At 35.6% G+C, this 26397-nt stretch overlaps 1 protein-coding gene across 2 annotated transcripts in view; it reads left to right on the forward strand.

The window, feature by feature from the left end:
* LOC124555073 (glutamate receptor ionotropic, kainate 2-like) overlaps positions 1 to 26397 on the forward strand; it is a 512372-nt gene that overhangs the window by 345979 nt on the left and 139996 nt on the right. For both annotated transcript variants that reach the window (XM_047128860.1, XM_047128861.1), the window contains exon 10: positions 4849 to 5055. In XM_047128860.1, coding sequence (XP_046984816.1) covers positions 4849 to 5055 — 207 coding nt within the window. The remainder of the gene's footprint in view (positions 1 to 4848; positions 5056 to 26397) is intronic.

The raw sequence follows: 26397 nt of genomic DNA on the forward strand, positions 1-26397 counted from the left end.
AAAGCTCATTTTACAGTTTAGAAGAGTTTTTTTTATCCACAATGAAAAACCCTAATAGTTCTCTGGAACAGAAATTTTTAGTGTGATATACAATAGTGCAAGTTTGACCAATAATACAGATAGCATACTCATGTAACATTCATAGTTATTTTCACTGGTTTTGTATTTGTTTTTCACTTTCTGTGTCTAATGTTTGCTGTAATCTGTCATTCTTACCACAGCTGTGTAACGTAAACATGGAATATTACTTTTGGATTGCTGACTGCTTTAATACTACCTATGTATAGATTGTTTACTGACACACATTATATCCTTTTGATCTAATGACAGTTGTATTGATGGAGAATAAATAAATAACTTCAAAACTAGACTTATTACAACTTACATATAGATTTGCTCCTTAATACATATGCATATTGACTCCTTTCAAACTATATATTGTAAAATTCAAAGTTTATTACTTTAATTAGCTCAGCTTCATAAAAGTAAGGGTTGAATTTATTCATAAACACCATGTGGGCAATCTGTGGGGGTTGTTAAAAATCATGCGGCCAAAATGTTTATAACTATGGTAGACCATTGTTGGTCTGGTGTATGGTACAGCCTGTCAGCTGCATGCACGTTTCTTGTATTATGCTGCTATACTGAATTATGTAGCTTAAAGAGATGTTGATGTCCTTTAGTACTGATTAAGGAGCCATAAATATAAATAACAGGTCCTTACAGTATTTTTGACTTTTAAATCCCACTGGACATAATCACCTTTTTAGACATGAATATTGATTGCTGGACCACTTTAATTTCTTCCCAGTAGAATATGTAGGCCAAATGAGAAATGAAAAGGGAAAGGTATGCACATAATAAGATAATTTTGCTGATATGACATCTTGATTTGTTCACCAGATATATTACCAAAGGAAGGCTGCTGCATATTTGTCTGTGCCAATAATAGGCCTACTGTGGGCAGAGCATTCATATAGGTCATAAAAAGAAAGGATCCAAAAACTGAGCCTTCTTGCAATCCTTTTGTGACTGACAGACAGTTTGATTTTGTATTGGTTATACACACTGACAACAGTAGAGATACTGTTGCAAATACACGTTGGAAAGTCACTTGAGAGAAGTTATTGATTGGAATGTGAAACAATTGCAAAGATTTTGTCACTTATTTATAATCAGTCATCAACAGCAAAAACTTGTATGATAAATAGAATATGGTAATACATGAAGATTTATGCCATAATATGCAAACAATAATATATACACTCCTGGAAATGGAAAAAAGAACACATTGACACCGGTGTGTCAGACCCACCATACTTGCTCCGGACACTGCGAGAGGGCTGTACAAGCAATGATCACACGCACGGCACAGCGGACACACCAGGAACCGCGGTGTTGGCCGTCGAATGGCGCTAGCTGCGCAGCATTTGTGCACCGCCGCCGTCAGTGTCAGCCAGTTTGCCATGGCATACAGAGCTCCATCGCAGTCTTTAACACTGGTAGCATGGCACGACAGCGTGGACGTGAACCGTATGTGCAGTTGACGGACTTTGAGCGAGGGCGTATAGTGGGCATGCGGGAGGCCGGGTGGACGTACCGCCGAATTGCTCAACACGTGGGGCGTGAGGTGTCCACAGTACATCGATGTTGTCACCAGTGGTCGGCGGAAGGTGCACGTGCCCGTCGACCTGGGACCGGACCGCAGCGACAAACGGATGCACGCCAAGACCGTAGGATCCTACGCAGTGCCGTAGGGGACCGCACCGCCACTTCCCAGCAAATTAGGGACACTGTTGCTCCTGGGGTATCGGCGAGGACCATTCGCAACCGTCTCCATGAAGCTGGGCTACGGTCCCGCACACCGTTAGGCCGTCTTCCGCTCACGCCCCAACATCGTGCAGCCCGCCTCCAGTGGTGTCGCGACAGGCGTGAATGGAGGGACGAATGGAGACGTGTCGTCTTCAGCGATGAGAGTCGCCTCTGCCTTGGTGCCAATGATGGTCGTATGCGTGTTTGGCGCCGTGCAGGTGAGCGCCACAATCGGCACTGCATACGACCGAGGCACACAGGGCCAACACCCGGCATCATGGTGTGGGGAGCGATCTCCTACACTGGCCGTACACCACTGGTGATCATCGAGGGGACACTGAATAGTGCACGGTACATCCAAACCGTCATCGAACCCATCGTTCTACCATTCCTAGACCGGCAAGGGAACTTGCTGTTCCAACAGGACAATGCACGTCCGCATGTATCCCGTGCCACCCAACGTGCTCTAGAAGGTGTAAGTCAACTACCCTGGCCAGCAAGATCTCCGGATCTGTCCCCCATTGAGCATGTTTGGGACTGGATGAAGCGTCGTCTCACGTGGTCTGCACGTCCAGCACGAACGCTGGTCCAACTGAGGCGCCAGGTGGAAATGGCATGGCAAGCCATTCCACAGGACTACATCCAGCATCTCTACGATCGTCTCCATGGGAGAATAGCAGCCTGCATTGCTGCGAAAGGTGGATATACACTGTACTAGTGCCGACATTGTGCATGCTCTGTTGCCTGTGTCTATGTGCCCGTGGTTCTGTCAGTGTGATCATGTGATGTATCTGACCCCAGGAATGTGTCAATAAAGTTTCCCCTTCCTGGGACAATGAATTCACGGTGTTCTTTTTTCCATTTCCAGGAGTGTATTTGTGCGGAGATTAAAAATTAAGATTGTAGAGACAAAGTCATACTGAAGAAAACCCAAAAGGAACTGATGTAGACTCTACTGTGAAATAACAACTGATGATTGTAATTTGAAGACCTATTTGAAATACAGGACCACACTGTTGAAATGGTGTACCTGCACCATATTAAGGTCTGTAGCCCCTTCAGTAAGAGTTATTAAATGGCTGGGTTACATTCATGAAGTTGACTTGTTTGCCTGGGGTCCAGGCATATGCTTGCAACTTATCCTACAACACAAAGGGTGTATTGAAACTGAACTTTCAAATGAGGATTTTCAGTCCTTTTCATATGAGATCTGTGACTTTCTCTAATTACTGAGTCTCATTGTCAACTGTTGTGGGAACAGCCAAGGAACACATTTCCTTTCCTCAAGTATCATAGAAATGGACTGATAAGTAGGTCTGGGTGTGCTTATTTGTGGTAATGTTTCTTTCAGAAGAAATGCAAAGTCCCTATGTTCTTATACGTAACAGTGATTGGTTTGAGACACACAGATAACATCTTGAATCACAATATTAAGTTATTCACACATGAGCACACAGGAGATAATTTTTCAAGAAACTAGAATTCCTGTAAACACAGTATTAGTACTAAGAGGACTGCAGTTTCTGTAGAATGGCATGTGCAGTAAAACCACTCACCTCTAATTCTATCAATCAGATATCAAATGTGCCCAGGTGACATATATTCACATTTTAGAGTCTGCATGAATTTAAAAATGCTTTAGAAAGGCAGTAGACAAACATCCCAAATGGACTGTTTCATATACTTGCCGGCCGTAGTGGCCGTGCAGTTCTAGGCGCTACAGTCTGGAACCGAGTGACCGCTCCGGTCGCAGGTTCAAATCCTGCCTTGGGCATGGATGTGTGTGATGTCCTTAGGTTAGTTAGGTTTAATTAGTTCTAAGTTCTAGGCGACTGATGACCTCAGAAGTTAAGTCGCATAGTGCTCAGAGCCATTTGAACCATTTTTTTCATATCCTTGTTGACAGCTTGATGCAGTACTATGATGATTTAATTCCTGTTCTAGACGATAATATTAATCTTTTGTATTTAGTTGTAATCTTTCTGATTGATTTTTACGTTAAACTTTTTGCATTCAGCCACATAAATCATTACTTTCACTTGAGTTTGTTATATGGTTTCATTATGTCAATCATGTAATGTGAAAATTTCAATTCAGTTATATGCAAGCTCTCTCACACTTTTACCAATAGTATTTGTATCAATACATTGTAATAAATCTTATTAATTACTTCACGATATACCAGGGTTTCAGTAGTCTCTGAATATTTGAAATTAACATGTGTTAGTTTCTTTTACACATAGTATCAATGATTCTACACATAGTATCTATGATTCTAATCTGCTTTATTTCTGTCATTTCCATTATGTGTTATTAAACTAACTTCCTATAGTGGCATATGGACTTCTCAGTTATGTTTCTCCATAGTAATAAAGAAACTTCAAGAAGGGCCCTGGAAACAGTATTTATAATTTTAATTGGTTTGGCAATTTTATGACATTTCACGTTTCATTCAGCATTATTAGGCCTTCGGTTCTGAGTATGTTTAGTTCCTACAAACTTACTGTGTGCTAAGTGCAAAGTGGTAGAATTTTCCTAATTTACATATCAAAACATAATTACAAAATGCTATCTGAACAACATCAGTTATGTATATTCAAGATTATATACTAACTAATGATAATCATTTTTAAAAAATCTTCGAAACTATGGTGAGAGTATTGTATCTGGGTATATAAAATGCATTTCTTTTGCTTCAAGTTTATAGTACAACACTGCAGATCACTAAAATATTATATTTTGTCCTACAATTTCTCTTTTGCTGAGTGATAAGACTGACAGTGTGTAATGTCCAAGAGAGGAGGAGATTAGTGTTTAATTTCCTTTCAACAACAAGGTCTTTAGAGACGGCTCCAAGAGGGATGGAAACCAGGGTTTACATTATTAATCCCTCATTCATTGTGTTATAATCTTTCTACAGATTTGAACAAAATGAAGTGCATACAGTTTTCCATGTTTAAATATTGTTATTAAATTGTGTTAAACGGGGAATATTAGTGTTGTTGCATTAATCGTGACTGCTTAATTCTTTTCCAGAGCAAGCCTTATGGCATGCGAGTGGACACCAGTCTGACATTAAAAGGAAATGATATGTATGAAGGTTTCGGCATTGATCTTATACATGAAATATCCCTTATGCTTGGGTTTAATTACACATTTGTCCTACAACTTGACAGTAAATATGGGACATTAAACAAGGAAACAAAGAAATGGGATGGCATGGTCAGAGAACTTCTGGATGGTGTGAGTACCATGATACATAGATAGTTACAATAATTTCTTGGCTAAAGAACTGGAATAACACATTAATGTTACCTTTTACAGAGGTACATATCTTTCATGGTTAGTTGCTGCTCATATCTGATATTGTTTCATTAATGGAACACATTTAAGTGTATTTATTGTCAGCTAAAAGTATGTGATTAAATTTTTTGCAAAGTCATTATTATTTTTCTATTTATGGTCAATTTTATGGCATATAGGATTAATTATATACAAAAACAAAACAAATATAAGCATATAATTTAAAATATATGGGAGTAAATGAAAACTGAATAGTATCACATATGGAATTAATATAAGAAAACACTAATGTAATTAGAAATATAAGACTATTTTTGCAGAAAATAGTGTTTAATTTTAACCAATGGCTAAATCTGAAATAGTCAACAGTATTTATAAAGAGGCATATTATCCTCTAGATGCCAACCATCTTTCAGTTTTTACTGTAAATGTAATGAACATAAAGGCAAATCATCTTGCAGAAATTATATTATATGTGCATAAGAATTATACAAATATACAGCCATTTAACTGTCAGTGGGTGGAACACAGCAGTAAATAAAATGACACAGATCAAATATTTTTGATCATTCTCATCTTGTCATGGATATAACTACTGCACCCCTCTGCTCATGAAATCTTATAAAGTTTCTTGAACCCCATTAAAACAGTCTTGAGACAGCAACACTTTGCCATGTCACTAAAATAAATGGAATTTTATCTCAGAGGAAGAGGGAACTAACATGCATATGGAATATTAAATATTAAATTAAATATGAAATTAAAATATTTGTCGGCATTACTTCGGTGTTACTAACAGAAAAGAAGTGTTGGTGTGGTTTGATAGTGAACATTTAAATTTATTTCAATAACTAGTCTAAGTTTTATATTTTTGCACACGTCATTGCTATGGGAACTGTTAGATATTGGAATTTTTAATTACTCCTTAAATGGGGGAAAATTTTTACCTTCATATTAGGCTTAGCACTGAACTATACATTTTATATATTGTCTGTCATTTCTTCATTGCTAACTTGAGTATTATATCTTCTTATTTGTCACATAAATGTTCTCTAGGCACTACAGAAATAATAACTAAATAGTTATTCAGATTTACTTATTTTTAACCTAATTTTAAAACTCTGCCTGATCAATTAAAAATAAAGGAAAATTACTTTCATATGACAAAATTTATGAATGAACCAGTTTCTAATGTCCAGAAAGCAAAACAGAACCACAAGATTTGCTGTAGATTCAATCAGCACTCATTCCTTATGTAAGAGATTTTTGAGATCCAAAAAACAAATGAGGTGCTAAACATGTGCAGAGTGCACTGTTACATGAACCAAGAGTGTTACAGACACAAGATACTGTGGAAATGTGGCATACAGTATCATATTACAAGCTGTGCGTCTGCCAATACAGGTTGCTCAGTGCCGGTCTGTAATGGCCATCCTGCATTGTTCATCATGGTGACTAAACTGCCAATGATTTTACTATGCATATGAGTATGCAAATCTATCTGCTGTGCAGTTCTGCTTCCCTACAATTTAAATACCCAGCCAGAACCACTATAAACTGCCAATGATTTGACTATGCATATGAGTATCCAAATCTATATGCTATGCAGTTCTGCTTCCGTACAATTTAAATACCCAGCCAGAACCACTATTCCCAAGACCTTTGTCTATAAAAAATGTTGCAGGCACATTAAATAAGTGTGAACTGGCATTCCATATATGTCACATGTTCTTATGCTGTCCCACTAGTTTCTTCTGCACAGTGTTACCATGATGAAATACTTTTTTGTGGCTCATAGAAGCCCCCCAATTTGTTTATTTATATGAGTCTAGTATACTGTGAAGAAATTGTATTATGGGTTTATTACTATTACAGAATAAATAAGTATTTAAGTTATATAATAATTAATGAAAATGTGTAATTTTTATGTAATATTATGAAATCTTAAACAGTAGAAATTGTATGGTTTTCTTGTTTCTTTAAATGGTGTTAATGCTGCTCACTACATGTTCCACCACTTCTTGGTAGAACAATTTTATAATTATAAAGGAAAATCACAAAATTGTGGATGTTGAACACTATCATTTTTTTTTATTAACTGATTTTTGGCTTACAAGGCTATCATCAGACAAAAGTCTGCTTTTATGCCAGTCTCTTATACAGCATCAGGATGGAATCCTTACCCCCATCTATCTGCATGTAGAGTTAATCCTATGTGCAAGTATGAGAATTTTTTCTGAATGATTGTGTACTGTGTTTCTGAGATGAAATGTGGATACTAGCCTGGTACCCATGATGTCAGAAATCACCTAAAACCACATCCAGGCTGTCCAGCTCACCAGCCTTCATGTAAATTATAGATGGATTAAAAATAAACTCATGCATTTTTCCATTGAGATAATTCTCAACATAGATTGATTTATTGGTCATCCATTTTATCATATAAAATGATATAGAACTTGTCATATGTTGATACAAAAAATACTTAAATAATAGTGTATGTATACAACTCATGCAGGTAATGAAATGCATAAACAGAAGTAAATCATAAAGACACAGATAAAACCATACAGATAACCAGATACATAAACAAAACAAATTCTAATTTTACATTATATCTAGTGACACTTGACTCTGTTTAACTTAAGTTAGGGATGTCCTCAAATTCATAAAATTTATGTACTCATCAACAATGTAACAGGTTTCACTTATAAGTATTTTATTAAGCTAATTTTTAAAAATGTGCTGCTTTGGTATCTTTTTAACTCTTAAGGGAAGCACACTAAAAAGAATTTTTGGTTGATACATTACACTTTTGTGATACCGTGTTTTCTTATGTACTTCTCTGTGGAACTAGGTTCTGTGTATAGTTTCATAGTCATGGTAATCACTATTCAAAAAATGGTAATGGAATTTCAAAAAGTGTGTTCTTTCATAGAAATAATTAGATGGAAGAGTTATAACTTTCAGTTCTTTGAATATTTTCCTACAAGACTCCATAGATGCAATCTCTTTTATAATTCTTGTGGCTCATTTCTGAATGATAAAGGAGTGCCTTGTTAGATTTGATAAACCCCAAAATAAGACACCATATTACAATAGACTATGTATGAATGCATAATAGGCACTCGTCACTGTTTCTGCACTGCTGGAATTTTCGAGCATTCTCAATACATAACAGCATTTAGTTAGTTTTTTGTTGAGCCATTCTATATGTTTATCCCATTCAAGATACTCACCTAACCACATACCTAAAAATATAGTATTTGAAGTTTGAAGTATTTTCTGTTCACCTAACTTCGCTATTATATTAGGGATTAATTTATTTGATGGATGCTTATAATTCATCCATAACGTTTTCTTATCATTAACAAATAGACTGTTTTCTCTAAAACATTTAACTATGTCTTCAATTATTATTTCTATTTTTTGTGTAAGTCAGTCACCTACTGAGCTTTAACAAAGAGACTAATATCATCAGCAAATAGTACAGCATCAGCATGTGTTAATTAACTAGGTAAGCCCTTTATGAATATCAAGAACAGCAGGGGTCCCATTACTGATCCTTGGGTTACTCCATGAGTAAGTTTCTCATATACAGAAGTGAAGGATGTACCTTCATGAACTATTTCCACTTTCTGGTATCTATCAGTTAAGTATGACTTAAACACATATGAGCAGTGCCATGGCCTCCATAGGAGTATAGTTTGTTAAGCAAAATTTATTATCAATAACATCAAATGCCTTAGATAAGTCTAACAAAATTCCACAGTTTATTTAATTATGATCAATGGAACTCAGAACAAGTTTTAGGAAATTATATATCGATTGATCAATTTTTTGTAAAAACATTTTGTTCATTGTCAAATAATCCACATTTGTTCAAAAAAGCAGATAGTCTCTGTACATTATTCTTTCAAAAATTTTTGAGAAACAAGACAACTTTGATAAAGGTCTGTAGGTTTTTACATGATAAGGATCACTGTTTTTACATAATGGTTTTGTTATTGACAGCTTGAGTTCTCTAGGGCAAGTACCAGTGCTGAAAGAAGCATTAATTATGTCAACAACCAGAGGAACAATATATTTGTTCTCTTTAATTACTTTATCAGGAATGCCATCTGTACTACAGGAAAATTTATTTTTTAGCTTGCTGATTGCATTCTCTGCTTCTTGTACTGTTGCAGCATACAAAATATTAGTTTTAGTGTTTACAGAGATGTTATGAATAGCCTTTATGTGACATTGATTTTTATAAGATTTTGTAGTAGATTTGTTGAATATAGTGGCAATCTGTAAAGAATCATTTACAGCTTTGCCTTTGGTGTTAAGAACAATGTTAATGTTTTTTGGTTTGATTCAACCTAAGTTTGTATTTATCACATTCCAAACTGATTTCGTGTTTTTGTTACCCTTGTTTCTGTTGATGTATGACTCGTTGCTTAATTTTTTTGCTGTTGTAAAAACTTTCTTGTACACTTCTCTGTAACAGTTTACATACTACTTTAGAGCTGGATTTTTCCTAACTGATTTAATTAACTTTCTAAGTTGCTCTGAAGATTTCCTTATCCCCTGTGTTATCCAAGTGTAAGTTGTGGTTTTTACTTTAATTTTCTTTAGAGGGAATGCTGTTTCATAGTTATGTTTGTAACAAGCTGAAAATGACTCAAACTTCATATCTGCATTGTCATATTTATCCAGATCCCAGTTTGAATTTTGGAACAATGAATTAAAAATCCTAATGTTGTACTTATTTACACATCTTCTGTGGAAATATTTCTCACATTTCCTGGAATCTATGCTGAGTACATTATTTACACAAAATTTTATTGCTTCGTGATCTGAGAATCCAGTGTCAATCACTTCTACAATATGATCAAATGTTTGCAAGTAAAAAAATATTTGATCAATTGTAGTTTTACTGGTCTTTTCAATTCTTGTGTATTCATGGACAGTAGGTAATAAATTATGTTTACACATCTTCTGTGGAAATATTTCTCACGTTTCCTGGAATCTGTGCTGAGTACATTATTTACACAAAATTTTATTGCTTCGTGATCTGAGAATCCAGTGTCAATCACTTCTACAATATGATCAAATGTTTGCAAGTAAAAAAATATTTGATCAATTGTAGTTTTACTGGTCTTTTCAATTCTTGTGTATTCATGGACAGTAGGTAATAAATTATGTGAATATGACAAACTTTTGAACACGTTATCTGAAAACTGTCTTAAGCATCTAAATCGACAGCCAACGCGTAATGGAAATATTTTAGATCTGGTAGCCATGAACAGACCAGACCTCATCGACAGAGTCATTGTTGAGACAGGGATTAGTGATAATGATCTTGTCATTATGACTATGGTTACGAAAGTTAAAAAGTCAGTCAAGAAGGCCAGTGGAGTCTTCTTACTAGAAAGAGCAGAGAAGCAGTTGTTAGCATCCACGTAGTAAATTAATCGACTTCGTTTACTTCCGGTACGATGGACGTGGAAGAATTATGGGCAAATTTTAAACACGCTGTAAATCACGCATTGGACAAGTATGTGCCGAAAAAGTGGGTTAGAGACGGAAAAGACCCACCATGGTTTAACAGCGCAATTCAGAGAATGCTCAGGAAGCAAAGGCAGTGGCACTCGCGGTACAAGAATGATTGGGAGGATGAGGACAGGTAAAAGTTAGTAGAGATTCATGCTGCTGTATAAAGAGCGATACGCGAAGCATTCAGCCACTACCACCGTCATACCTTAGCAAAAGATCTAGCTGAAAACCCAAGGAAATTCTGGTCTTATGTAAAATTGGTAAGCGGGTCGAAGGCTTCCATCCAGTCACTCACTGATCAGTCTGGCCTGGTAACGGAAGACAGCAAAACGAAAGCTGAAATTTTAAATTTAGCATTTGAGAAATCTTTCACGCAGGAGGATCGTACAAACATACCGCCGTTTGAGTCTCGTACAGATTCCTATATGAAGGACATCGTGATAGACATCCCTGGGGTTATGAAGCAGATGAATGGGTTGAAAATAAATAAATTGCAAGGTCCTGATGGGATTCCAATTCGGTTTTACAGAGAGTACTCTACTGCATTGGCTCCTTACTTAGCTTGCATTTATCATGAATCTCTTGCCCAATGTAAAGTCCTGAGTGACTGGAAAAAAGCGCAGGTGATGCCTGTATATCAGAAGGGTAGAAGGACGGATCCTCAAAATTACAGACCAATATCCTTAACATCAGCTTGTTGCAGGATTCTTGAACATATTGTCAGTTTGAATATAATGAATTTCCTTGAGACAGAGAAGTTGCTGTCCATGCATCAGCACGGCTTTAGAAAGCATCGCTCCTGCGAAACACAACTGGCCCTTCTTTCACATGACATCTTGCAAACCATGGATGAAGGGTATCAGACGGATGCTGTATTCCTTGACTTCCGGAAAGCGTTTGACTTGGTGCCCCACTGCAGACTCCTAACTAGGGTATGAGCATATGGGATTGATTCCCAAGTATGTGAGTGGCTCAAAGACTTCTTAAGTAATAGAACCCAGTACGTTGTCCTCGATGGTGAGTGTTCATTGGAGGTGAGGGTATCATCTGGAGTGCCCCAGGGAAGTGTGGTAGGTCTGCTGTTATTTTCTATCTACATAAATGATCTTTTGGATAGGGTGGATAGCAATGTGTGGCTGTTTGCCGATGATGCTGTGATGTACGGGAAGGTGTCATCATTGAGTGACTGTAGGAGGATACAAGATGACTTGGACAGGATTTGTGATTGGTGTAAAGAATGGCAGCTAACTCTAAATATAGATAAATGTAAATTAATACAGATGTATAGGAAAAAGAATCCTGTAATGTTTGAATACTCCATTAGTAGTGTAGCGCTTGACACAGTCACATTGATTAAATATTTGGGTGTAACATTGCAGAGCGATATGAAGTGGGACAAGCATGTTATGGCAGTCGTCTTTGGTTCATTGGTAAAATTTTGGGAAGATGTGGTTCATCTGTAAAGGAGACCGCTTATAAAACACTAATACGACCTATTCTTGAGTACTGCTTGAGCGTTTGGGATCCCTATCAGGTCATATTGAGTGAGGATATAGAAGCAATTCAGAGGTGGGCTGATAGATTTGTTACTGGTAGGTTTGATTATCACGCGAGTGTTACGGTAATGCTTCAGGAACTCGGGTGGGGGTCTCTAGAGGAAAGGAGGCATTCTTTTCGTGAAATGCTACTGAGGAAATTTAGAGAACCAGCATTTGAGGCTGACTGCAGTACAATTTTACTGCCGCCAACTTATATTTTGTGGAAAGACCACAAAGATAAGATAAGAGAGATTAGGGTTCATACAAAGGCATATAGGCAGTCATTTTTCCCTCTTTCTGTTTGGGAGTGGAACAGGTAGAGAAGATGCAAGTTGTGGTATGAGGTACCCTCTGCCATGCACCGTATGGTGGATTGTGGAGTATGTATGTGGATGTAGATGTAGATGTAGATATTTAGATTTCATACAGTTTGACTGGCTACTTTAAAGTTCACATTGAAATTTCCAACTACAATAATAATTTCTTTAAAATTCCTTAATTCTCTAAAGAGTCTTTCTACACAGTCCAAGAATGCCATAAAGCTGCCTGATGGGGATCGATACATGCACACAGTGATAATTTTGGGTTCTTTAAGCTTGCAAACACAATATTCAAACACTTTTTCCTTGTTATTTATGTTACTGAACTTAATTTCTTTGCATTCAGTTCCTTGCTTAACATACATGCATGCTCCTCCATCTATAAAAGTCTCTCTACAGAAGCTACTAATAATTTCAAATCCCATTATCGTAGCAGTACAAGCTTGGTTTTCCTTTAACCAGTGCTCAATCATACTTAAAACTGAAATATCCTGTAGCTGATCAAGCAAAAGTACTTCTAATTCAGCAATTTTACTTCTTACACCTTGAACATTCCGGTCAAAATTTACTGGTGATTTTTTGCACTTGGGAACTGTCACACTGCTCACTGCACTGGCAATGCTTAGCATGTTTGTGTGGGCTGGTAACCTGGCCATTTTTCAAGAAGAAACCCTTGTGTGTAGGTGCATAATTTTGAGTATGGTGGCATCAGTATTTCCTTTGACTGTGTTTGGTATGGTAATTATTTATGGAGGCCATTAGATGCCAGTGTAAAATGGATGAATGCACTGCCCCTGATAATTTGCCATTGGCTTCTCTGTATCCATCGATGGTTCTTTTGTTATCATAATTAGATAACCGTATTGCGTACCAGTAAACCTGTTGACAGAATTGCAACATGTACTAATATATAAATATCATATGCTGCTTGCGTATGGCAAAGCTCATGACAACAGCAGAGATGCTACAAGATGGAATGCAGATAGTTTCCCAACAGAAATACTTCACATCTTTTGACATTTGGTGCAATTAAAGAAAGATCTATGAGGGACTGGAAAGTTGTAAATACATGATGCTGTATCTTATGGCTAGAATGTTTTCAAAATTGTAGCATTTACATACATCACATTGTGTTTTCTATGCTTACTATATTTTACTGTACATACAATTGTACTGTGTGGCATTGAAAAATTTAATGTACATTTGATGGACATTCAGACTGCAGTGTCAATTATTCTGCATTTCTCTCTGGTATTAGGTATCAAAAAATGAATGCTGGCTGTCCTCACTTGATGCAAACAGTTACTTTTGAAGAGGACATTATGAGATACTTTGAAGAACGGTCCACCAGCATTCACCATGTGCCAGAAGAGTTGGGTACATGTCATGCTAATTTGTGGATTGATGTCCATGAACAACTACAACATTCATACCATCTACAGAAATCCAGCCTATAATAGTGAAGAACTGTCCACATGAGCACAGTTTGAACACTGGTATTTACAGTGCTTCATAATCCAGCTACAGTTCCCAAGTTTGATGCTGTACACCAGTGAGTGCATATTTACATCAGATGGCATAGTGAACTTGCACAACACTCATGTTTGGACTGATGGAAATCCACAGCCACCAATTGTTAGAAGTATCCAACACAGGTTCAGTGTGAATGTATGGGCTGGGATAATTTATGGTTAGATCATTGAGCTAAATGTATTGCAAACCAGAGTAGCCTAGCCAATGAACCTCATCTTTTTCAGATATGTTCTTACCCTATTTTATGAGATACTCCATGTTCCTTGTGTAACATGGCTGCAGATCAATGTAGCTCAAGTTTACTTTGATGTAAATGTGGTGCTCTACATGCATACCATAAATCAATGTATTAGTAGAGGACAATGCTAGAATGTTTCAGATGGGTCTATTGCAGGGATTTATAAACCAGATTTTAAACTGCAAAACCTTTCCAGGAGCAGATGTGGACTCTTGACTATAGTTGGTTGGGTACTAAATGCAGATTACAGATGAAGAAATTGCTAAAGGGTAGGCAATTAAGCAAGGATAAGTTAAAATGACCAGAAATTGTTGATAACTTCAAATAGAGGATTGCAAATGACTGACAAAATTAGATGGACAAAATCTGACAGAAACTGAAAGGGTAACTTTGAGATTTCAAATAGTAATGTTAGCAGAAAAACAACTAGACAAAAAGACTAGTTCCAGAAGGAATCTTAAGATTACACATTATATATTAAATATAACTTATGAGTGGAGAAAATTTAAATATGCAGCAAATGAAGCAGGCAAAGGGAATACTGGCATCTATAAAATGTGACTAATAGAAGATGCAAAGTGGCATAACAGGAATGGCTAGAAGAGAAACATAAAGCTGTATAAGCATCATGACTTAAAGAACTGAAGACACCATGTACAAGAAAGTTAAAGAAAAATTTGGAGGAAAGACAATCAGCTATATGAACATCAAGTTCTCAGATGAGAACAAAAGGGATGGCTACATGGTGGATTGGCTATATAAATGGACAAAAAATGAAGACAGTGTTATGGAAAGGAAAAAGGAAGCCAAATAAGATGAGATGAGATTCTTAGACTGTGAGAAAATTCTGATTGAGCACTGAAAGACCAAAACAAGGCCCTTGAAACTGAATCCATTCTCTTAGAATTTTTAATATATTTGGAAGAGCTGACCACGAGAAAACTGTCCTACCTCATATGAAAGATGTACAATACAGGGGAAATATCATCAGACTGTAAAAGCATATAATAAAACCAATACCAAGTAATGGAAGAGCTAACAGGTGTGAGTATCAGTTTCATAAGTCATGGTTGCAAAATGCAATCACAGATTTCCTATATAAGTCTGAAATGAACAGTAGAAGCAGGCTTGGGGGAGTATCAGCTTGGTATTTGGAGAGATGTTGGTACACACAAGGCAGTAGTGACCCTACAGCTTATCTTAGAAGATGGATTCAAGAAAGGCAAATCCATGTTATAGCATTTGTAGTTTAGGAAAAGTGTTTGATAATGTCGACTGGAGAAGGCTTTACGTGGGTAGATTGGATAGTGAAAGAAGAAATAATGGATGAAATTGTGGAGGAAAGGCTTTTACGGCACAACCTGGTTACTTATGGGGTTTCTTCAAAAATTTCAATTCAAGCTTTGGACATGGTATTTAACATTACCGAACATGATAGAGTCACATAAACACTTATATAAAAATGAAGTCAGTAACATATTCACAAACATTCTAAATAACTTTTGTACCATACAAACGGCAGATAGTGGAACAAAAGTAACTAAAACAACAATATCAACAGAACATAATAACAGATACTGACAAAACTCACTGTGACATATTTGTAAAATTTCAAGGACTCTCCAACAATCTTCTCCAAATTATTGATCTAAAATTAAGCACAGAAAAAAATAACATGAGGCAGGGTTACTGTGAGGAAACAATTGTGCTGTTTGAGATACATAATAATGGCAATAATAAGTAAGACATAAAGGTCTTAAGAAAAATGAAATAAAGAAACAAAAATAAAATTTGAAATACTGGATGATCCAAATTTTCTAATACATTGCAAATAAGATTTAGAGGACTGCCAATTTGTCCCCCAAAACAAATATTTAATTTCATAAATGACTTCTTCAATAACACTGCAAAAATATACTCCAGAATTTACCAAAATGAAATGCACTGCATTCCAGCAGGAGGAATTCAACAATCTTTGCTGGGGTTATTACTGAGAACAGAAGTGGGAAACATTTTGCACAAATTTTAAAAAGAATAAAACTGTTAAGAGTATATGGATGTCCAATGAATATGCTCAAAGATTCTAAAGGTAGCATGGGAACAAGTCTAACAGATACCATGAATTAAACATTCCGTTCAGATAGCTTTTCAGAGTATTTGGTGCAAGCTGGACTTTTGACTTTACACAAAAATGGTTATGCTGAAGATGTCACAAAATTATGGGACAGACTCAATATCAGTTTTGTTTTATGAAATAGTGGAAAATGTCTTGAAGTTTAAACTAATATTGTACTTTAATAAATACAAGTTTTTAACTAATTTACAATTTTATTTCACACAAGGTACTAGTCTGATTGATTTCTTTGTCACTCTGTGAAACAATTTACATTGAATGGATTTTGTCATTCAAAGCATTGAAAAATTAATGCTTAAGATCAATTTCTTACACAATAATTGACAGTAAATTTTCTTTTACTCTCATAACATTTGTTTTTTAGCCTTAGTTAACTACTGTTCCTATATATAAGGCAGAACTCCTTAAATTAGATGACCTGTTTTAATTCATGTACTCAGTTATCTGAAGAGAGCAAACCTAAATCATAATAGGGCCGGATCATCATTGAAACACTTCAGAGAGGTATGCCAACATGAAGTTCTTAAAATAGTCAAAGAAATGAAAAATTCATACAGTACAGATATTTTTAATATGTCAAACAATCTATTGAAAGAAATCATACATTACATTGCAGCACCATTAACGTATTCTATAAACCTGTGTCTCATAGAAGGGTTTTTTCCTGATCCTCTCAAACTATCCAAGGTAACTCCAGTCTTTAAGAAGGGTGTCAAATCAGATCCTGCAAACTACAGACCAATTTCACTAATTCCAGTACTAGGAAAAGTCTTTGAAGGCATAATATATAAGCAGATGTATGAGTACCTAGAACTAAATGGTATGTTAAGTGCATCACAGTTTGGTTACAGAAAAGGAAGGTCAGCTATACATGCCATAGAGCTCTTAGTCAGAGACATTCTAGCAGCATTTGAGGACCATGCGCACGCACAGGTAACCTTATGTGATCTGAGCAAAGCTTTTGACTGTGTTGACCACTCACTTCTGCTCTCTAAACTTGAGTACTATGGAATATGTGATAAAAGTTTAAAACTCATCAAATCATACCTCAATAAAAGGAACCAGGTGGTGAGTTCAGGAAGTCATCTGTCAAACATACTCGAGGTTCAACATGGAGTGCCACAGGGATCTAAATTGGGACCACTTCTTTTCCTTGTACACATAAATGACTTACCAGGAAATATAGATGTAAAGACATATATGTATGCAGATGACACAACTTTTCTATCTGTAAACCATGTACTTGATAACCTTGTAAGTGATATGAAATTGGCAAAAGAAAATGCAACATCATGGTTTAATGCCAATGGTCTGCTATTAAATGAGGAAAAGACCCAGAATATGTGGTTCAGTCTATCAAAGTCTACAAAAATAGAAAAACAAAAGGCAAAGTTTTTAGGTATTGTGCTTGACAACAGTCTAACATGGAACTCTCATGTTGATCACATAGTGGTTAGGTTGTCAAGAGTTATTTATTTGTTGAAGAGACTGATGTGTTGTGTGACATTTGAGTACGTAAGGACAGCGTACTTTGCCTTTTTTCAATCTGTTTTAAGGTATGGGTTAATACTCTGGGGAAACAGCAGAAAAATAAATGAAATTATGGTGATCCAGAAGAAAGCAATCAGAGTAATGGCTAAGGTAGATAATAGAACACATTGTAAACCATTGTTCACTAAATATAGAATTTTAACAGTAATTAATTTATATATTCTTGACAGTGTTAACTACATACTTGCTGAACTACCTAATTTAAGTGTAACAAATGAAAGACATGGCTACTATACAAGAACGTGTACTTCTCTGCTGTTGCCACAAAATAGATTGGCCAAAACTAACAATAGTCATAAGTATATGGCAATTAAAATATATAACAAATTGTCTAACAATGGGTTAATCAAGCCTGACAAATTATTTAAAGACAATGTTCATAACTTCTTGTTAACCAATCCATTCTATTCATTAGAAGAATTTTTAGAAATGCCTAATATCAACTTAAATGTGTAAAAAAAATTTTTTGTAAAATTAATAAGTTAAGTGAACTGACGAAGTCTATTGCATGTAACAATGCTGAATGACTAATAAAGAATCTGAATCTGAATCTGAATCTGAGTTATTGTATAAAAACTTTTATTTTGTAAATAATCTTTTAATTTTATTTTGAAATGGCAGATGGTATTTATGTCTTTTATATCTTGTGATAATGTTTTATATAATTTGATGGCATTGTACAATAAACTCTGCTGAGTTTAAACTTTATTTTTTCTGTACAGGTGCAAATTATAGATGTTTCTAGTTTCATTACATACACTAAACATTTTTAGCATATTATACAATATTCTTGTTACATAAATAATACTCTGAAAAATATATTCACAAGGGATAAATAAGATTTCCAGCATTCTAAAATGATCAAGGGAGTAAGCTGTTTTACCACTCTTTGTCATTGTATGTGTTGCTCTCTTCTGCAGTCTGAATACAGCTTGAATAATTTTCCTATTAGCTCCTCAAAAATTATATAATAACTTACAACAAAATGAATATAAGCAGAATATAATAATCTGGTACATGGAATATCAAATCCTGATGTCTCTGAATTCGAGACCATAGCATGCTTTAGAGATTCTGTTACTAAGTATTTTTACATGTTCTGCTCACCTTCATTGACACTCAACATGCAGTCCAAGAAAGTCTGTGCTTTCCACACATTGTATGAATTCATTATATATTTTCAGGTTTTTGTAATCTGGTTTTTTGTTTATGTAGAAGTTCATAGTGCTTGGTTTTCTTATATAATTTGTGACTTTATTGTTTATTGCCCACTTATATACATTGCTAAGTTTTTCTTCAGCTTTCTCTCTTAATTTCTGGTGACTTGTCAGTGATCAGTACATTAGAGTCATCTACAAAGAATATTGTTTGTCTATGCTTGATAGTTTGTGGGAAGTCATTAATGTAAATTAGGAACAGTACTCGAACTAGCATACTGCGCTGCATTACTCCTATATTTACATATTTACAGTCAAAACTGTGTCTCACAATATATTTGGAGCTGCCCGATATATGTGTATTTCAGTCAACTGTACTCTATTTTCTAGATATGACTGGAACCACTTTTTCACCCCCCCCCCCCCCCCCCCCCACCAACACCACCACCGCCATCTTTTTCCCAGTTCATCTAGCTTATTTAAGAATATTTCTGGTTGAACGTGTTGAATGCTTTAGGTAGACTGAGGAACATACCTCTTGTATATTTCCCTTTATCCAGTGCTTCTACGGCATATTTTGTAAGATACACAGTTGTCATTTCAGTACCTTTTCCTAATTGGGATATGAACTGCTTATTGGAAAGGAGGTTGTATTTATTTAAGTAGTTCATAAATCTGTGTTTCATAATAGTTTCTATAATTTATGTGAAGTATAAAAGTGTTAAGAATAGCCAATAATTTTCTATATTTTCAGTGCCACCCTTTTTCAAGAGGGCCATTAATTTAGCAAATTTAAGAAGTCAGGAAAGCAACTCTGTTCGAATGATTGATTTATAATGTCAACTATGGTGATGTTACGCTCTGTATACAGTCCTTAATCAGCCAAGTTGGTCCTTCATCCAAAGCTACTGAAATTTTATTTTACAGTTTGCCTACTGCTTTGTAGTCTTCCTCTTTTGTTGGAAGCAGTACTGACATTGAATGCAGTACACATTTATTTAACTTTTTGATGTAAGGGCCTGTTTGAAATTTTCCCTGTAATTTTGTTCCTATACTGCTAAAGTAGTTATTCGTATGATTTATCAAATCTGTCAGATTTTTTATTAGAATCCCTTTGTCTTTGATTTTTATGTTGGTGTGATTGATTTTTCTGCTTCGCATTTTCTGCTTTGAAACCTCCCATACTGCTTTGTTTTTCTTTTCAGCAGTGAGCATCAGTTTGGAATTGTAAGTCCTCTTTGCTGCAAGCATCATTTTCTTGTATGTCTTCCTATACCATGTATAAAAGTGTGAGGAAGCTGAATTAGATTGATTAATTAAACTGAGGTACTTCAGTGTTTGGGACAATTTTTTTAATCTTTTTGTCACCAATTCATTTTGTTAAACTGTTGATAATGGACATAATACTTTAGGAAAATTCTCTTTAAATTTTAGTTTGTCAGTGACATGAAATTTTTGAATTTTTCATTTGCATCCACCTCTGTTTATACTGCTTCCAATATTTGACCATCCGCACTAAAGTTTCCTTTGTCTACATCTGTTAGCACATGGCCAGTAGCTGTCATTTACTGGTTTGTTATTCTTGTTGAACTATTAACCACTGACACTAAATTGAATCTTGGAATGATGCTTCAGAATAAGCCGCAGGTAGCATCAGGATTCAGTGTACCTATTTTTAAGTCTCCACAAATGAGGATGTTACCCTTTGGAGTGGATATTATATGAAGAACTTGATTTAGTTTAAACAAAAAGGTATTGATGTTTGTCTTCACTGATTGCACACAGATCACCTCTGACATTAAATGGATGATTTTGTTTCATATAAATACAACAGCTTCCACACTTCATACATGTTCTATTGTATGCATATGCTAAATTGTAAGGCCTTAAGACTATGTGATTAATTTATGATTCTTTACACCACTGTTCCATGATACAAACAACAGAGATGTCTATATCGTCTATCTCAACCTCTAAATGGACACTGTATTTGTTAGGTACTTAATATTTTAGTGAGCAACATTACTACATGTAGCATTACTGCATTGAACATTTCCTTTTCTCTTTGTTTTGTTGTTGTTGTGAATGAGTTTAAGTGCTTCATCATTTTTATTTTATTTACATATTCTATTTAAAAAAAAAACATTTTTGAATTATCCCTCCCTTCTGTCCTTATCAGCTTTCCTCATTTTTAATTACTTCACATATGTGCATGCACACTTTACTTAAAACTCATTGTGCCTAATCTATTTAACTGCAAGCCATCTCTTCCCAGATATTTATCACTTAGAAATTTGTCTAGGTCAGTGAATATTGCACTAACTTTGTCACACTGCTCACTAATGCCATTGTTTATTTGTTTTTTTGTTTCATTAAGTATTACTCACTGAACTTCTGTGCAAGATTCACACTAATTACCAGTCTGCAGTCCACCCACAGTAGCTGAGTGGTCAGCGGGACAGAATGTCAATCCTAAGGGCCCGGGTTCGATTCCCAACTGGATCGGAGATTTTCTCCTCTCAGGGACTGGGTGTTGTGTTGTCCTAATCATCATCATTTCATCCCCATCGATGTGCAAGTCACTGAAGTGGTGTTAAATCGAAAGACTTTCACCCGGCAAATGGTCTACCCGACAGGAGGCCCTAGTCACACGACATTTACATTTTAACAGTCCGCAGTTTGTATACACAATTTTCATCGACCGAATTATGTTTTGTGTTTCATTTGTAATTTCTTTATAGCTGTTGCTTTGGACAGAGTTTGTCCCAGTGTGAATTATAACGCCTTTGAACTTTGCCTCAGTGTCATTATTATTTTTGGGGTCGGACTGTATTGTGTTCACAATATTTTAAAAGTTTCCTGACTTGCTGAGATCAGATGCAGGGCATACATCAGTATCAAAGTTCAGAGTGAATCAGTAATGGCAAAATCTATGAGAATCATAATGAAGTCCCTCGGTAGACATGATTATGTTACAGAAGTTTTTAGACTTGTACCATGTGTCTGATATAGTGGGCTGTATAACACATCTCCATAATATATGTGATATGTAAATGAAAACATATAATAAATATAGGACAATCCTGTTTTTTATTTAAGCTAATGACTTTGCAGAAGGATTCAGGAACGGGGACAAAATTTGGCTTGCTGATTATGGAAATGTAATGATTCTTGATAAGGTACTAGAGATACCAGTGTACAAACCCAATGACATACTAAAAAAATACATGCATATGGCCAGATAGGACTACAGTAATCATTAAAAAAATGAGAACTTATAACAAGAATTTTCATCTAAAAAATGATAGTAGCATTAAATGAAAGATGAAGATGATTTAGTAGCTGTAAGGTGACACATATTTTAGGATTTTCTTGTTGAAAAAATTCAGCTGCTGGTTGCAAAGTAGAAATTTCTTTTGTGGAACTGGTTGCTGATTTTTTCAAAAAAATTACATATAGTTGTTGAAAATAGAGAAAATACTAAAATTGATGTATTATATTAAAATAATATTGTTCTATGGTTCTGGCTTCAGTTTGTAATAATATTATTCTCACAATGATAAACAAAAATGAATTTAGGCAGCCATTCCCCATTAGCTGACTGATGCATGATTGATATAGAAACATGCAGTAGAATCAATGTGTTAATAGATTTAGAAATAATGCTGTTTTTTATAATGTAAATAAAAACTACCACACAAAAACAACACATGCAGTGGAACAAACCTATCTATGGCCACAGTGACATGGTCTGGTTGTGAGTGGTTGCTCAAGCTGACATCAGTATGATAACAGGAAATGAATGTGGCAAATGGGGAAGGGTGAGAGTTATTTGTCAAGGAAGAGTGTGGAGGTAATGGGAGACATGATAGATGGAGAGACAGTAGGTCAGAGCAGAAGTAGAAAAAGCAGAAGCTTCAAAAAGAGTGCTGAAAGTTGCCATTCACAAAACTGAGAGAAAGAGAGAGAAAGTGTTAGGAGATGTGAGGGAAAAGTAAGTACAACATATTTACAGGGGAAGAGTAGTGTGGAATATGACAGGAGAGCGAAAATGAGGGTAAGGGTAGGTAAGCGTGGAGGGGATCAGCAAAGATTTAGGCCTGGATGATTACAATGATGAAGGATAAATTGGAGGGCCAGTTTCCTTCTATGTTTATTTATTTTTTTACATTTTTTGTATTTAGGCCATCAAGCTGATAACTTTTGCAATTGTCTTCCATATATTGAGTGGATTAATATAGATAACACTTACTTACAGTAGTGGTACACATATTCATTTTAATATTCCAATTATGTTACATGTTACAACAGAGGGCAAGTAGATTACAATTTACCAAGTGAGCATAAACATATATTTTCTAAGAAGGCTTTTAACTCCCTGTGGAACAGCTTTGGTTTGCAAGTTTTCAAAGCATATACCAGCTTGTTGAATCATATCTGCCCATTAATATAAAGACTATGGTCAGTTAGTTTTAATTTTTTCCTCTGCCTGAAATTGGTATCCTTATTTTTAGTATCATAATTATGTGTATCACTGCACTTAATTACTTTGTTTTTACTGTTCAGAAAAACTATAATAAATTTATACAAATACCAGGAACATACCTTTAGATAATTATGTTGGACATAGGTTTCGTGACAGGACTCTCTGGACTTTTGTCCATGCATTAACCTAATGGCTCTTTTCTATAATACTAATAGTCTATTCAGGTGCAGGTCTGCTGCACAACCCCACAGTTCAGTACCATAATTAATAAATGTATAAACTGTTACTTAGTAAACCATTTTTAGGGTTTGACTTGGGACAATTTGTGTCAGCTGACTAATCAGTTACAAGCTACTGCTGATTTTCTCACACATAGAAGTAATGTGGTTTACCCATCAGAGACTTTTGTCCAGGTGGACACCAAGAAATTTAATGTTATCCATATCACTGATGTAATACCATAAATATTGTTTATTTCAGCTTCATGAGAACCAGTTGTTTTAAATGTTATTAGCTGGGATTGACTGATGTTGGTGTTGAGGAAAATATGTGGTTGTTTCCATCATGCTTTTAGTTGCAGCTGAGTGCAATGCCATCAGCATAGGTAACTAAATGTAAGTTGAAGGGTTGTGTCATGTCAGTGACATAAACTAAGAAGGGAAGGGATGAAAAATCAGTCCCTGCAGTACCCCTTGGATTAGTTTATCTATAGAAGACTGGAAATCTCTTACCTTATTATCTATTTTACATGAAATATTAGTACACTCTTCGCTGTTTATCAAGTATGTGGTCAGTAAATGCATAGATGACTCCTTGATACTGTAAGCCTTCAGTTTCGTAATGAGCAACCCATGGTTGACTGAGCAAAGGCCTTGGAATGATCTAAGAATATGCCTTCTGTCTTCATACCTTGGTCTAGGAGAGTGTACACTTTATAGAGAAATTCAGCAACTGCCGTAGCTGTACACCAATCTTTCCTAAAGCCATGCTGTGTTTCTGTTAACAATTTGTTCATTGTAAAATAAGCAAAGATCTGATAAAGAATAACCATTTCAAAAACCTTACTAAAAATAGGGATCAATGATATTAGTCAGTAGTTTGAAACCTCTTTTGTACTCCCCTTCCTATTCACTGGTTTAACAATGCTTATTTTTAGACTATTAAGATTAGTGCTTTCTCTAATACAAGAGTTTATGAAGTACATTAGTGGTTTAACTATTTCTTTTATGCACTTTTTAACTACTACACTCAACATGTCATCCCATCCAGGTTAATATTTGTTCTTTAATGTGAGGAGTATCTTTTTTATATCATTTTGTTCAACCTCATAAAATTCAAAACTCACTGCTTTAGGGGTGTGATTCAGTATTTCTTCATACATTTCTAAAATGTGTGATGTATTTTTTGTTGGTGATATGCAATGTTTATTTAAAAGGTTACATAATGCTTTTGGTTCTTTTATAATATTACCATCCTGTATAATGCATAAGAGTTTGATGTCCCTCGTTATGGAGGTTTTTGAATACTTACTGATTAGTTTCCAGGATGCCTTGCTTACATTTGTAGATCATGAGATTTCATTACTATGGAATTAAGGTTTGAAAGTTCTCATTTAAAGGTTTTCTTAGCTGTGTTTATTTTTTTTTTGAAAATATACAGTCTTGTTGATTGGCACAGGCCATCTAGGTCATTAATATTTTGTCAGAATTTAACAAGGCTGGCTGAAGTCTGAGTTTTCAGCCTTACTGTTGCTGGGAGGAATGGGACAAGGGTAGGGAGGAATCAAATGACATTAATATCCATGCAGCTTTAAAGTCACTGGTGTCAGAGTGTGCACCATCTTCAACAACAGGATTATCTAGTTTGTAGTTACAGATAGTAAGTTTTCATTCATACATACAATGCTGCATAGTTACTGTGACCAACATTATGTGCTTGCTTTGACACTTGCCCCTGCATTTTATAGGGTAGGGAATGCCTGTGAGTGAACTTGGTAAGAGGCAGTAGATGGATGTACAAGACATGTTTCACATTTGGTTCATCAACAGGAAAATTACCTGTGTGCTGCAGGAATGGGAGCAGTATTTGCCTAGAGATGGACATGGGTACTTCATATGTTGGATGAGTAATGGATACTACATTGGATGATGATGGTACGAATCTGGGAAATATTTTGTACATCTTACATCATGGGGAGGAATAGATGAAAACATGTTGAAGGATAGAATTGAGTTTTTCAACGGCTGAGTCATAAGAGAAAACTGGTTGGCTACTGGTTTATTGGTGTCTCAGAAAGAGGTTACACAGGAGTACTGGTTCTGAACTTTATGTCCTGTAAGTTCTTTTGGCATATTTGACTAAATAGTTCTCATCACTTCAGATGAGATGCCCATGGCTGCCCAGGTTATAGAGCAAGGAATATGTAATGCCAAATAAGTGACAACTGCAAAATGGAGATGTTGTTGGTGTTGATGTGTTTGATAAAAATTGAAATTTGTGAAACAAATTTGTGCAGAGGCCAGCACCTAAGAGGTAAGCCTGGTGGGTTGAGAAGGACTGATTTGGAGAATAGATTGAGGTTGTAAAGGAAAGAACAGGGACTGTCCTTTGAAGGACTATCCAAGATGTCCCATGAAGAAGTCAGTGTGTGATGATGCCATGTGAGTATTCATGGCTGTTTCATTTATTTGTTTGTAGATATTGCTCCTTAAAATGATATATTTATGGGTGAATGTGTAATTAGCCACAAGGATGTGGAACAAAGAGATAGTTTTGATACCATGA

This window comes from Schistocerca americana, chromosome X (assembly GCF_021461395.2).
Source record: "Schistocerca americana isolate TAMUIC-IGC-003095 chromosome X, iqSchAmer2.1, whole genome shotgun sequence".
NCBI classification, from domain to species: Eukaryota; Metazoa; Arthropoda; class Insecta; order Orthoptera; family Acrididae; genus Schistocerca; species Schistocerca americana.